Here is a 13,670-nt window from a genome sequence, read left to right as displayed (position 1 = left end):
CAGCAAATGATTGGATAGTGATTTCCTTAGATGCTGGAAGCAAAAAAATAGCTCCCAGTCTTTGCAGAGAGGCCTTATTTTTATTTTATTTTAATTTTTTATAGCGGCAGGGTCTCACTATATTGCCCAGGCTAGTCTCAGACTCCTGGGCTCAAGCGATCCACCTACCTCAGACTCCAAAGTGCTGGGATTACAGGCATGAGCCACCATGCCTGGCCTTATTTTATTTTTCGTTTTTATTTACTTATTTATTTTGAGACACAGTCTTGCTCTATCGTCCAGGTTGGCATGCAGTGGCATGATCTTGACTCACCACAACCTCTGCCTCCCAGGCTCCAGCAATTCTCTTGTTTCAGCCTCCTGTGTAGCTGGGACTACAGGTGTACACCACTATGTTGGGGACCAGCCTCAATACCACCCGTAGGGTACTCGAAGTCTGGTGGTGACAAAGGAATGAGAAGAGACAGGTTAAGAGTCTGTAAAGGTGGGAGCCAGGGGGCCAGTTGCAAAATGGAGGCTGCAAAAGGTTCAGAGCTCTGGTCTCTATACTATTGATTAAGTACAATTACTTAGATTTAAGAAGCAAATGTTTAGGGCAAAACAGTGAAAGGGTGGCAGTGTGTCATAGGCATAATTTAGAGCAATAGCTGTTTAAATGAATCTTTTTTGTGCTCAAACAGCATATCTTTAACTTATCGGAGAGTAGTTAGTGGGAGCGACTTAACTAGGAGCCTGCATGTCTGTCTACATTTCAGTGTTTTAAAGGAGTGTCTTTCACTTTGAAAACAGTGTTTACAGATAAGAGAGCGGGTCTCGCTCTGAGCATGGGAACATGATGGCAATTAGGAGGCTTTCCTCCTCAGAGTCCTCTTGTGGCTTTCTATGACTTATTGTCTCATATTTTTATGGCCAGTTTATACAGGCACCCCATAAGCCCTTTTCCCGCATGAGAAGAGACAGGTTAAGAGTTTATAAAGGTGGGAGCCAGGGGGACAGTTGCAAAATGGAGGCTGCAAAAGGCTCAGGGCTCTGGTCTCCACACTATTTATTGAGTACAGTCACTTAGATCTAAGAAGCAGATGTTCACGGTGAAACAGTGAAAGGGTGGCAGTGCGTCATAGGCATAATTTAGAGCAATAGCTGTTTAAATGAATCTCCTTTGTGCTCAAACAGCACATCTTTAACTTATCGGAGAGTAGCCAGTGGGAGCGGGCTTAACTAGGAGCCTGCATGTCTGTCCACATTGCAGTGTTTCAAAGGAGTGTCTTCTTCCTTGAACACAGTGTTTACAGAGAAGAGAGCAGGTCTTGTTCTGAGCATGGGAACATGATGGCAATTAGGAGGCTTTCTTCCTCAGAGGCCTCCTGTGGCTTTCCATGACTTATTGTCCATATTTTTATGGCCAGTTTATACAGGCACCCCACAAGCCCTTTTCCCAACACCACTGTGCCCTGCCAATTTTTTTTTTTTTGCATTTTCTTGTAGAGATGGGGCCTCACTATGTTTCCCAGGCTGGTCTCGAACTCCTGGGCTCAAGTGATTCACCTGCCTCGGCTTCTTAAAGTGGTGGGATTATAGGTGTGAGCCACTGCACCCAGCAGAGGCCCTGTTTTTATGCAGGTGTACATCTTCAACACTCAGCCAGGCAGTTTACAACCCTGCCTTAGCCTTCTCATCTTGCTTGTCCAGAGCTTCAAGGTTGGCCAGATGTGAAAGCTTAAAGCCTTCTCAAGTCTTTCCTGAGCATCCGCATAGCTCTGGTCATGTGCATGGTCTTCTAGATTCTCAGGAATATATTGGAACTTTTCAAGGCCCTTATTCTTCCAAAGCTTCTCACTCTCCAGCCTTTTCTCTCAAGCTTCTTGGGCAGTTGATTGTGTGCTCAGCTGTCATCCATTACTTCAGGCAGCAATGACAAACACATTTACCTGTAAATATTGTGTGAAAAAATGTTCCCTGGTTAATGGCTTCAGTATTGGGACAAGGTGAATATAAGCCTTTTGAGTTGGTTTTCTGAAAGCCACCAGACAAATAAGACCAAATATTTATTTATTTATAGTAATCGTTACTACTTTATAAAAATGAGCTCTCTTCTCCCTCAGAACTGGTTCTAGGAATGTTGGCTGTTATTTTCAAGGATATCCCTGAGCTGAGGAGCAGGGGATGGGCCTAGGGTAAGTCAAAATGCCAGAAAGTTTGCTGTTCTTAGAGATTCAGCCTATTTTCTTTTTCTTTTTTTCTTTTCTGAGACAGAGTCTCGTTCTGTCGCCTAGGCTGGAGTGCAGTGGCGTGATCTCAGCTCACTGCAACCTCCGTCTCCCGGGTTCAAGTGATTCTCCTGCTTCGGTCTCCTGAGTAGTTGGGACTACAGGTGCCCACCACCACGCCTGGCTAAGTTTTTGTATATTTAGTAGAGATGAGGTTTTACCGCATTGGCCAGGATGGTCTCGAACTCCTGACCTCATGATCCACCTGCCTCGGCCTCCCAAAGTGTTGGAATTACAGGTATGAGCCACCATGCCTGGCTGAGATTCAGCCTATTTTCTTAAGTAAGTGCTCCTGGGTTGCTGTAAGCTTTTGGTTAGTTTCCAGAGTTCTGAAAGAGTTAATACTGAGAGTTTTGTTAGGTTTTTCATAGTTTATGCGGAGCAGTGAACTTTTGGAGATCCCCCCCAACAAAGAATCAGTTTTTGGTTTCATTGGTTTTTCTTTATTGCTTTTCTCTATTTCTATTTCATTGTTTTTCTCTTTTTTAGAAAATGTCATTGAGTTATTACTCTTTTGTTTATGTTTTTTTTCCTTATTCTTGCTCTCAGGTTTAATATATTTTTTTCTAGCTTCCTTTTTTTTTTTTTTTTGAGATGGAGTCTCGCTCTGTCGCCCAGGCTGGAGTGCAGTGGCCAGATCTCAGCTCACTGCAAGCTCTGCCTCCCAGGTTCACGCCATTCTCCTGCCTCAGCCTCCCATGTAGCTGGGACTACAGGCGCCCGCCACCATGCCTGGCTAATTTTTGTATTTTTTTTTTTAGTAGAGACGGGGTTTCACCGTGTTAGCCAGGATGGTCTCGATCTCCTGACCTTGTGATCCGCCTGTCTTGGCCTCCTAAAGTGCTGGGATTACAGGCTTGAGCCACCGCGCCCGGCCTCTAGCTTCTTAAAGTAGAAGCTTAGTTCATGACCCTTCTTCTTGTTTACTATAAGCGATCAAGGTTATACATTTCCCTCTAAGCACTGCATTAGCTGTGTCCCACACATTATGACATGCTTCCATTTTCATTCAATTCCAAATATGTTTAAAAGTCTTTTGTCATTTATTTTTGATCCAGGAGTCCTTAGAATTGTATTTACTTTCCAAATATTTATGAATTTTATGGGTAACTTTCTATTATGAACTTCTAGTTTAATTCCCTGAGGTCACAGAGCAAATCCAATTTATATTGGTTTTAAAGAATTGGTTAACATTTACTTATTTATTTACTGAGATGGAGTTTCATTCTTGTTGCCCAGGCTGTAGTGCAATGGTACAATCTTAGCTCACTGCAACCTCCGCCTCCCAGGTTCAAGTGATTCTCCTGCCTCAACCTCCTGAGTAGCTGGGATTACAGGCATGTGCCACCATGCCCGGCTAATTTTGTGTTTTTAGTGCAGACAGGGTTTTGCCATGTTGGTCAGACTGGTCTCGAACTCCCAACCTCAGGTGATCCACCCCCCTCGGCCTTCCAAAGTGCTGGGATTACATGCATGAGCCACTGTGCCCAGCCTGTTAGCATTTATTTTATAGCCCAGGATATGGTCTGACTTGTTGAATGTTTTCCGTACACTTGAAACAAACATTTTCTGCTACTATTGAGTGGAGTGTTCTATAAATGTCTATCAGGTAGAGTTGGTTGATAGAGCAGTTCAGGTTTTCTGTATCCTTATTCATTTATTTGTTTACATATTTAGTCAATTACTGAGAGAGGAGTGTTGAAATCTTTTTTGTTTTTTTGAGACAGAATCTCGCTCTGTCGCCCATGGTAGAGTGCAGTTGCATGATCTTGGCTCACTGCAACCTCTACCTCCCTGGTTCAAGTGATTCTTGTGCTTCAACCTCCCAAGCGACTGGGATTACAGATATGTGCCACCACACTCGGCTAATTTTTGTATTTTTAGTAGAGATGAGGTCTTGCCATGTTGGCCAGGCTGGTCTTGAACTCCTGGCCTCAAGTGATCTGTCCACTTCAGCCTTCTAAAGTGCTACAGCCTTCTAAAGTGCTAGGATTACAGGCATGTGCCACCATGTCCGGCCTGAGTGTTGAAATCTTAACTATAATCGTGGATGTATCTATTTCTTCTTTTAGTTCTAATGGTTTTTGCTTTTTACATTTTTAGTTTTGTTATTAGGTATATACACATTTAGAATTGCTCTGTCTTCTTTATGAATTGAATTCTTTAAGTTTTGTCCTCCTTTATTCCTGATCATATTTCTTTGTCTTAAGTCTTTCTGGTAGTGTTTTTGTGGCACACGTTTTTCCACTTTTTAAATTTTTAATCAATGGTATCTGGTAAATCAAAGAAACTCAGAGATCATGGAGAGGAAGTTGCTAAGGATGATCTCAAGTACCTAACTAATGTAATTAAATGGAGAGTAAAACCAGTCATGGAGATAGAAATAGGTGTATGAGGGGAAAAAATGTTGAGCTTTTGATTTGTTCTGTTTCCAGTCGTAGATATATAATAAAGATGTAAGTAAAGTGAGTCAAGTCGTGGAAGAGAGATATGCTGGGAGATAGACATTTGCAAGTCAGTGGGAATAAAGAACAAAGAATCAAAGGCAAAATCTTGAGAATATTGAAAGTTCCTGGAAGGAAGAGAAACCAGCAAAGGAGACTGAAAAAAGAGTGAGTTATCTGAGTATAAAAGAGAAAAGAGAAATAATGCTGACTCATGTGCTAAGAACACAGAAAAGTTTTAAAAAGGTAGAAATGGTCAGAGACTTTCAAAATCCAGAAATATTGGGCAAATTGAGGTCATTGGAAACGATTTTCAGAGCGGTTTCAGAGTAGCAATAAAGAGGTGAAACCAGATTGAATTGGACATGGGAATAAATGGGTGATGATGCAATATTGATGTAGATTACTTTAAAATCAACTTAAACAACTTTGACAGTGAGTGGAAGGAGAAAGAAAGGAAGAAAAGAAGGCAAAATGAATAATGCCCTTTACTCCCTTCTCACCTGGCTAACTCCCATCTCTCTTCCAACATTCAGTCTTCTATCAGAAAGCTTTAGGCGATCTTTCATTCTGAATTGGTGTGATCTGTAGCACTCCATATATACATTCACCATGGTAGTTATCACAATGTATGTCTTTACTTTTCCTACTAGATGGTACTTGAGAACAGGCACTATCTACTTTTTTTTTTTTTGAGAGAAGTCTTGCTCTTCTCCCCCAGGCTGGAGTGCAATGGTGGGATCTCGGCTCACCGCAACTCGCTCCCGGGTTCAAACGATTCTCCTGCCTCAGCCTCCCAAGTAGCTGGGATTACAGGTGCCTGGCACCACGCATGGCTGATTTTTTGTATTTTTAGTGGAGAAGGGGTTTCACCATATTGGCCAGGTTGGTCTCAAACTCCTGTCCTCAGGTGATCAGCCTGCTTCGGCCTCCCAAAGTGTTGGAATTACAGGCATGAGCCACCGTGCCCGGTTGGAGAACAGGGACTATCTTTGTAACTCCAATGCCAAATTGGCATCATGTGGGGCACATAGTAGGTGGTGAATTCACGTTTAATGAATGACTAATAGACCGACTTAGATATATGTAGGTTGAAAAGAAGGAGCCAGTGGTGAGAAAGAGATTAAACATACAGAAAGGAGATTTGGAATGTCATTGAAACAGTCTTAAGGTTGGCCAAAGAGGATGGGATTCAGATCACAGGTGCAGTCATTGGTTGTAAAAATGAGCAAGTGATATGTGCACATCTCAGACTGGCATGGAAATATGAGAAGATGAAGGAATTGGTACTAACGGTTATAGCTGCTTCTTCCTCTTCTTTTTTCCTTGTAAAGAAGGGTGGTGGTGCAGAGAGTAGGGAGGCAAAAGGAAGAGGAACAGAGTCTTTAGGATAAAGGCAAAGACTTGAATATTTTGGGGAATGAAAAAGAACCCCAATCACAAAAAGATAAAGGAATTGCCAAGCGTTGATAATAACCTCAGCTGAAGTTGGAAACTGTAGCGAGTGGCTTGGAGAGTTCTAGTGACATACATATTTTTTTCTTTCTTTTAGCCAGAGGCAAACTCCAGATTTTTGAACCTGAGGGGATTTTAAAAAGATTGATACTGGCTTGGGAGCTTTTTGGGTTGGGAGCTTGCCGTGTATATGTGTTACAGAAAGGCGCTCAAGGGAAGGAAATTCGTCTTAGAAAGAAGTAAGGAATATGTCTCAGAGAATGAGATGTTGCTGTGGGTATATAAAATGATAGACCGTGAATAGGTAAGGAAAGAAGGTGCTAGGCTATGGTATCTCTCCATCCCTTCACCACTCCACGTAAGTTTGTACTACGGCGGGGCGGAGGCAGGGAGGATCACACTTTCCCGGTGTGGCGTGGCTATACCAACTCTCACAAAACCTAGAAGGTGACGGAGCTAGCGTACAAGAAGTCGTCTTTAGTGGAGAGGCCTGAGGTCTCCGCAGTGACGGGGATGGCAGCGTGACCCCTTAATCTTCAACTACAGGCCAGTCCCAGTTGCCCCAAAGGGGTTAGAATCTAAGGGGGTAGTCTCCCCTCGCCCTAGAAGCGGGAGACGGCCTGGCCCGGAAGCTTCTTTGCTGACCCGGAAGCAGAGCTGTGCCGCTGAGGCGCCGCCGTGGAGCCGCCTTGGAGCCACCGCCCCCTCGCCGCTTCGCCGCTGCGTTGGGGAACCGGGACCGCGGTGGCGCCGGGTTGCCCTGATGATCCCGGGCGGGCGGTGGCGGCGGCAGAGGCGGCGGGAGGATGACCTCTTACCGGGAGCGGAGTGCCGATCTGGCCCGTTTCTACACTGTTACCGAGCCCCAGCGACACCCGAGGGGCTACACAGTATATAAGGTCACCGCCCGGGTGAGTGCGGGTGTCGGGCTGGGATAGGAGCTTGGATTGGGTCCTGAGGATCTGGGGTGGGGACCCTGGTGTGAGGGTACCTGACTCTGGCTCAGAGCCGAGGGTGGGACTGGGTGCTGCGCCTACTGGCGGGACTTGCGTGTCGGAGGTTGGGATTTCTGGAGTAGTGGCTGAGTGTGGTATGCCCAGGGCTTCACGGTAGTAGGTCGTGGTAGAGTCTTCTTTCTGGGGGTGGGGTAGTCAGTGGTTGATGGTTTTAAATTGATGACTCAGTTCCCATCCCGTTTGGACTTTCTCTTCTGAGTTCGCAATTTGCAGAAGTGGTTTTGCTTGCTCCAGGAAGATAATGCAGATTTAAAAGTGTTAATTTATGTGTTCTTTGGCTTATGTAATATAAGTTGTTTTTTCTCTTGACCTTTATCAGGTTTGCTGTGAGGTAGACAGACTCTTGGGACAGATGTCAGTGTTAGGCCACCAACCTAGGAGTTGTGGATCCGAGCTTTGTCAAACCCTTAACTTTTTCACGTTTTTCAGTAGGAGACGTGAAAAAGATCTGCTGAGGGTGGCTTGTGTGAGCTACCATGAGGTCACATTTTAAAGTTGGGAGGCTCCTTTACATCGACTAACTGGTCCAATTTTTAGTAACCACTTTATGTTTCATTGCTTTTGCCTTGAGTTTTAAAGAGAGTCTGCATCTTCTAGGAAAGTAAGAATAAATTAAAATTAAATAAGTATATATGTATGTGACGTATGTGTGCATGAATATGTGTATAGTAGACATTTTGTACACATCACCCAATTTAATTCTCATTTTAATGATGAGGAAACAGATTAAAGGAAGTTTAGTAACTTACCCAACTTTACATTGCAAGGCAGTAGCAGATCTGCCTGGGATCCGGAACCAGTTTTGCCTGACTCCAAGTTATATAAAATGTTAAGAATTAACTTTATCATTATCAATTTTTAAAGAGGAGAGGTACAGATTAAGTAATAATAGTTCAATATACATTTGGAGGATGTAAAGTAGGCCTTCAGAAGAATCTTTTTTTTTTTTGAGACAGAATTTTGTTCTTGTTGCCCAGGCTGGAGTGCAATGGCTTGACCTTGGCTCACTACAACCTCTGCTTCCCGGGTTCAAATGATTCTCCTGCCTCAGCCTCCCGAGTCGCTGGGATTACAGGCATGCGCCACCATGCCCGGCTAATTTTTTGTATTTTTAGTAGAGACCCCGTTTCTCCATTTTGCTCGGGCTGATCTCGAACTCCTGACCTCAGGCCATCTGCCCGCCTTGGCCTCCCAAAGTGTTCATGCCGGTGGCGTGAGCCGCCGCTCCCAGCCTGAGAAGAATCTTAAAGGTTAAATAGATTTAGATCAGTTTGGGGCATGGGAGTGGCACGTGGTGTATGGAAGTGGTGCACAGTTCAGATAAATGTGAGAAGGAGGTATGGATGAACATGTCTGTATAAGGATAATGAGAAGATCCGACCTGCTGTTGCCAATTGCTGTAAGGAGAATAGAGGGAAGTTTGTTGCTCCCTTTTTGCACAGAAGGTTGTTATATGGGTGGAATGTTAGTTTCAAGTTGTGTAAGAAATTTTGTGAGATTGAGGGGCCCTTATTATACCACTCTTGAAACCTTTCTAGTCATTGGGCCCTTTGAAATTCCAGACTTAGTTTCCTAACACATAGTGTATGAAATCAGAACAGTTTTCAATATATGTAATGTTTCTCTCACAGCATCCTACTTATCCCTTAATTTAACAAGAAAGTTATATTGTATTTAGTTGCATGTCTATGTCTCTTAGTGGATTTAGAGCAGTTCTCTATCATTGACATTTGTTTCTGCTTATATCGAATAATAGATAAAAGAAGATGCATGTGCATGGCACACAGTGCCTGAAAAACATTGTTGAATGTTTTCCTCTTCATTGTACGCAGCATACCCAATAAATGTTTAGATCCACGCACTAAATACTGTGAGGGACATAAGGCTGAATAAAGCATGGATCTTTCTTTCAAGGATACACGTAGTAGAAGAGAGTTTAGTATACTTAAAGAAATGTGATAAAACACAGGAAGTTCCAGCAGACACTACAGAAAAGGGCTGTGGGAAGACAGATTGCTTCTGGATCAAGAGATTGGGGAATATGTACCAATCAAGATAGTTGAAAGGGGGGAAGAATCCAGAAAAGGAGAGGGTGTGAAAGGTAGACAGTTGAAAGGGCAGAGTCCATAAAGACCTGGAGGTGTGAATGTGTGTGGAACTTGAATTGGAAGCACTGAGTATAATTATTTGTATTGTTACTTTACAAAAGGAAAGGTTAACCAAATGCAGATTTTTTTTCCCCCAAGGTGTAGTCTCGCTCCCTTGCCCAGGCTGGAGTGTAGTGGCATGATCTCGGCTTACTGTAACCCCGCCTCCTGGGTTCAAACGATTCTCCTGTCTCAGCCACTCAAGTAGCTGGGGTTACAGGCGCCCGCCACCATACCCGGCTAATTTTTCTATTTTTTGTAGAGACGAGGTTTCGCCATGTGGGCCAGTCCGGTCTCGAACTCCTGACCTCGGGTGATCCACCCGCCCCAGCCTCCCAAAGTGCTGGGATGACAGGTGTGAGCCACCGCACCAGCCAAATTCAGATCTTAAATATCTGAAGCTGTGACCTATTTACTGAACTAAGTTTTGACAATATAAACTAGAAGATAAAGTAGCACATTGCCTTAGAACTAACCAAATTTATATATATGCGTATTACATATTGCTGTGGTTATTTGAACTTGAAAATTGCACACACTGCCTTTTTTCTTCCCGTATATGTTTATGTCTTCATTTATTGCTTATGTTACCCATTTTGTTTTTAAAATGTAACGTCTGAGAGTCAACATGGAGGCATACTTTCAAAATAACTGTGCTTAGTATTATAAAATATTTCTTGAGAGTTAAGGAGAAAAACACCTTTTTTCAGGATAATTAACTAGGTAAATAGTGCTCTCCTGAGAGAACTTCATGAGATAAAAATTAAGAATGGCTTCTGTATATTTGCTACAACTGGTTTACTTCTAGCTTCAAGGAACAATTTTCTATATTTTTAGTCCTTGCAGGGTTATTTCTGTAGGAGTAGAGTTTTAATCATTGGAAGTACCAGTGTTAAATTTTGGATAGCAAAAGAGCTTTTTCATCTTCTTAAATCTCCTGTGTGCTTTTTTGCAGTTCTCTGAAACCTGGCAAGCTTAGATGATTTTGAGGCCAGTTACAAGCATACTAACAGATTCCACAGTTAAACTCTGTATTATTTTTTAATTTTTATCTAGAATAAGTACCTCTATTCAGAATTGGAAAGTTCTTTCTTTTTTTTTTTTTTTTTTTTTTTGAGACGGAGTCTCGCGCTGTGTCACCCAGGCTGGAGTGCAGTGGCCCGATCTCGGCTCACTGCAAGCTCCGCCTCCCAGGTTCAGGCCATTCTCCTGCCTCAGCCTCCGAGTAGCTGGGACTACAGGCGCCCGCCACCACGCCCGGCTAGTTTTTTGTATTTTTAGTAGAGACGGGGTTTCACCATGTTAGCCAGGATGGTCTCGATCTCCTGACCTCGTGATCCGCCCGCCTCGGCCTCCCAAAGTGCTGGGATTACAGGCTTGAGCCACCGCGCCCGGCCGGAAAGTTCTTTCATAAGTTCCTTTTGATTCTTTAGTTGAAGGAGACACAAGTGTACGAGAACCATCAGCAGTGTTTTCAGTTATTTCATGCTAAGTGTACAAAATTCTCATATTGTAGTATAGATTTCTCAGCAACAGTAGGTGAATGGCAGTTCTTGCCTGTATTCATTTCGTGAGTATAAAAATTAGTTTTTATTCTCAAAAGACAGTGCTGCAGTATAACTTATTTTGTTTACATTGAGTCATAATTTACATACAGTAAAATTCAGCCATTTTAAGTGTCCAATTTGATGAGTTTTGACAAATGTATACAGTTGTGTAACTACACCGTGTTCATCACTGCACAAGTTTCCTCATGTTCCTTTACAGTCACTCACTCCCCCTCATCCCATATCTCTAGGCAACCACTGGTTTGCTTTTAGTCATTGTAGATTGGGCTGCATTTTCTAGAATTTTGTATACAAGGAATCATACAGTATGCACTTTTTGTTTTTGGTCTGGCTTATTCCACTCAGTATGATTATTTGAGATTTATCCATGTTGTTTTGTGTTTCATTCCATTTTATTGCTGACTCATATTCCATTGTGTGGTTATACTACATTTTATCTGTTCACCTGTTGGATATTTGGGTTGTTTACAGTTTTTGGATATTATGAATACAGCTATTATGAACATTCATATACAAGTCTTTGTATGGACATACGGTTTTATTTCTCGTGATACCACATGCCTTTGTTTATGTAGCTTTATACTAAGTTTTGAAATCAGGTACTCTAAGTACTCTAACTTTCTTTCTCAAAATTGTTTTGGCTATTCTCGATTGTTTGCGTTTGTGTATAAAATTTAGAATCAGCTTGTCTGGTTTCTCCAAAAATACCTGTCCAGATTTTTGATTGGGATTATATTGAGAATGTAGATCAATTTCAGAAGAATTGATATCTTAACAGTATTGTCTCTGAGCCATGAACATATATATCTCCCCTTTTATTTAGCTCTTCAGCATGAGCAGTGCTTTGTAATTCTCAGAGTACAGTCTTGCACATATTTATGTTTGTTTATTGATCTTTTTCAGAGATGGAGGTTTCACTGTATTGCCCAGGCTCGAGTGCAGTGACGCAATCATAGCTTACTGCTGGTGGAACTCTTGGGCTCGAGTGTTACTCCCTCCTCATTCTGCCACCTGGGATTGTGGGCACAAGCTACCTCATTGGCTTTGCACATATTTAAAGTAGTTTGAGTTTATTTTGAAACCAGGAGAATGTATAAATCCTCATTTTATTATACATAGCTAGTGTTTGTTGAGTAATAACAGTAGACACTTACATGGCGCTTACTGAGTCAAGCAGTTTATATTAAATTAAGACGTTTGTCACAGGGGCCCAGTGAGTAGGTGCCGTTATCATTTCCACATTTTCAGTGAGGAAGTTGAGGCACAGAGACATTTGGTAACTTGTCCAGGGTCATCTAGCCAGCAAGTGGTAGAGTCTACATTTGAACCCAGGTAGACTGGTCCCAATCACAGTGCTTTTAATCCTAATGCAATGCTGCCGAATACCTGTATTATAAAACACTTTTCATTAGGTGCTGTGAGTGTGCATATGGGGACACCTATGTGTCCCCACAAGGGCATTACTATAGTTTGGCAAAAGTGATGGATACACATGAATAATAAGTGACTGTGATGATGTGAACAAAGGGGAGTAAGGGAATTAATGGGAAGTACTGAGCTTCACTTAAGTCTGAAAAATTACCATTTCCAAAGCTTCAAATCAAAACACTATTTATATTGCTTGGAGGGAACCTGTCCTCAATTCCTGACCATATTCTTGAGTAGCCTGCTTGTGCCTGGGAAAGGAATTATTTGTAGTTTCCAAATTAGGCTAGAACACTATGTTCTTCCATATCTCTCTGTTAGATGCCATTTTCCCTGTCTGGAATACTCTTTCCTTTTGTCTTGGCAATCTCTGCTCATCTCATCTCAGGTGTCAGCTATACCCTGTGTTCCAGAAGCTTTTTTTTTTTTTTTTTTTTTAGGCGTTGCTCTCTGTATGTCTTGTATCTCCTCCATTATCATAATGTACTTGTTTGACACCTCTTCTGATGGCAGACTCTATTCTTTTTTGAGAGTCTCACTCTGTCGCCCAGGTTGGAGTGTAGTGGGATGATCATGGCTCACTCTAGCCTTGACTTCACAGGCTCAAGCCATCCTCCCATCTCAGCCTCTCTAGTAGCTGGAACTACAGATACATGCCCCCCTGCCTGACTAATTTTTGTAGCTTTTTAAGAGACAGGGTTTCACCATGTTGCCCAGACAGATCTTGAACTCCTGAGCTCAAGCGATCCAGCCGCATCGGCCTCCCAAAGTGCTGGAATTACAGGCCTGAACCACCGTGCCTGGCCGTCTCTGTCTTTTTAACTGTGTATTCTTGGTGCCTAGCACAGAGCCTGGACTATAGTAGGGATTTGAGGGTAGGCTGGAAGGAGGCAGCACTTTGCTTTTCAAGTGTTGATTTTTAAATTAACATACAATAAAATTGACTTATTCTGTTGTATAATTCTTTGAATCTTAACACGAGTTTAAATTCATTTACCACCGTAATCAAGAAACAGAAGTTTCATCATCCCAAAAAACTCCTTCATGCTATCTCTTTTTCATATCCTTCCCCCTACCCCTTATACCCTGGCAAGCAGTGATCTATCTCTACAACTATACTTTTGTCTTTTTGAGAATGTCATGTAAATAGAATCATACAGTATTTAGCCTTTTGAGACTGATAATTTGCCTATTTTTTTTCTTTGGGTTGTTTGTTTTCTTACTCTTGAGTTTTGAGAGTTCTTTATGTTCTGGGTATCTTTTTTGGGGGGTCAGATATGACATTTGCAAATGTTTTCTCCTGATCTAGAGCATATCTTTTCATTCTCTTAAGTACCTTTTTTTTTTT

The 13,670-nt window shown here is 42.3% G+C and overlaps 1 protein-coding gene across 19 annotated transcripts in view; it reads left to right on the top strand.

Moving 5' to 3' along the window:
* Positions 1-6,805: 6,805 nt before the first annotated feature.
* Positions 6,806-13,670, top strand: part of RPS6KC1 (ribosomal protein S6 kinase C1) — a 211,674-nt gene continuing 204,809 nt past the window's right edge. For 8 of the 19 annotated variants that reach the window (XR_642595.3, XR_001898922.3, XR_001898923.3 and 5 more), the window contains exon 1: positions 6,819-7,077. Coding sequence is in view for 7 of the 19 variants with exons in the window: in XM_021933360.2 (XP_021789052.2) it covers positions 6,973-7,077 (105 nt within the window). In the remaining 12 variants the exon portion in view is untranslated. Of the gene's footprint in view, positions 7,078-13,670 lie in introns of all 19 variants that reach the window. The other 11 variants (XM_003918804.4, XM_009199047.3, XM_009199043.3 and 8 more) reach the window with 4 other exon arrangements.

This window comes from Papio anubis, chromosome 1, assembly GCF_008728515.1.
Source record: "Papio anubis isolate 15944 chromosome 1, Panubis1.0, whole genome shotgun sequence".
NCBI classification, from domain to species: Eukaryota; Metazoa; Chordata; class Mammalia; order Primates; family Cercopithecidae; genus Papio; species Papio anubis.
This window is presented reverse-complemented; position numbering and strand designations above follow the sequence as displayed.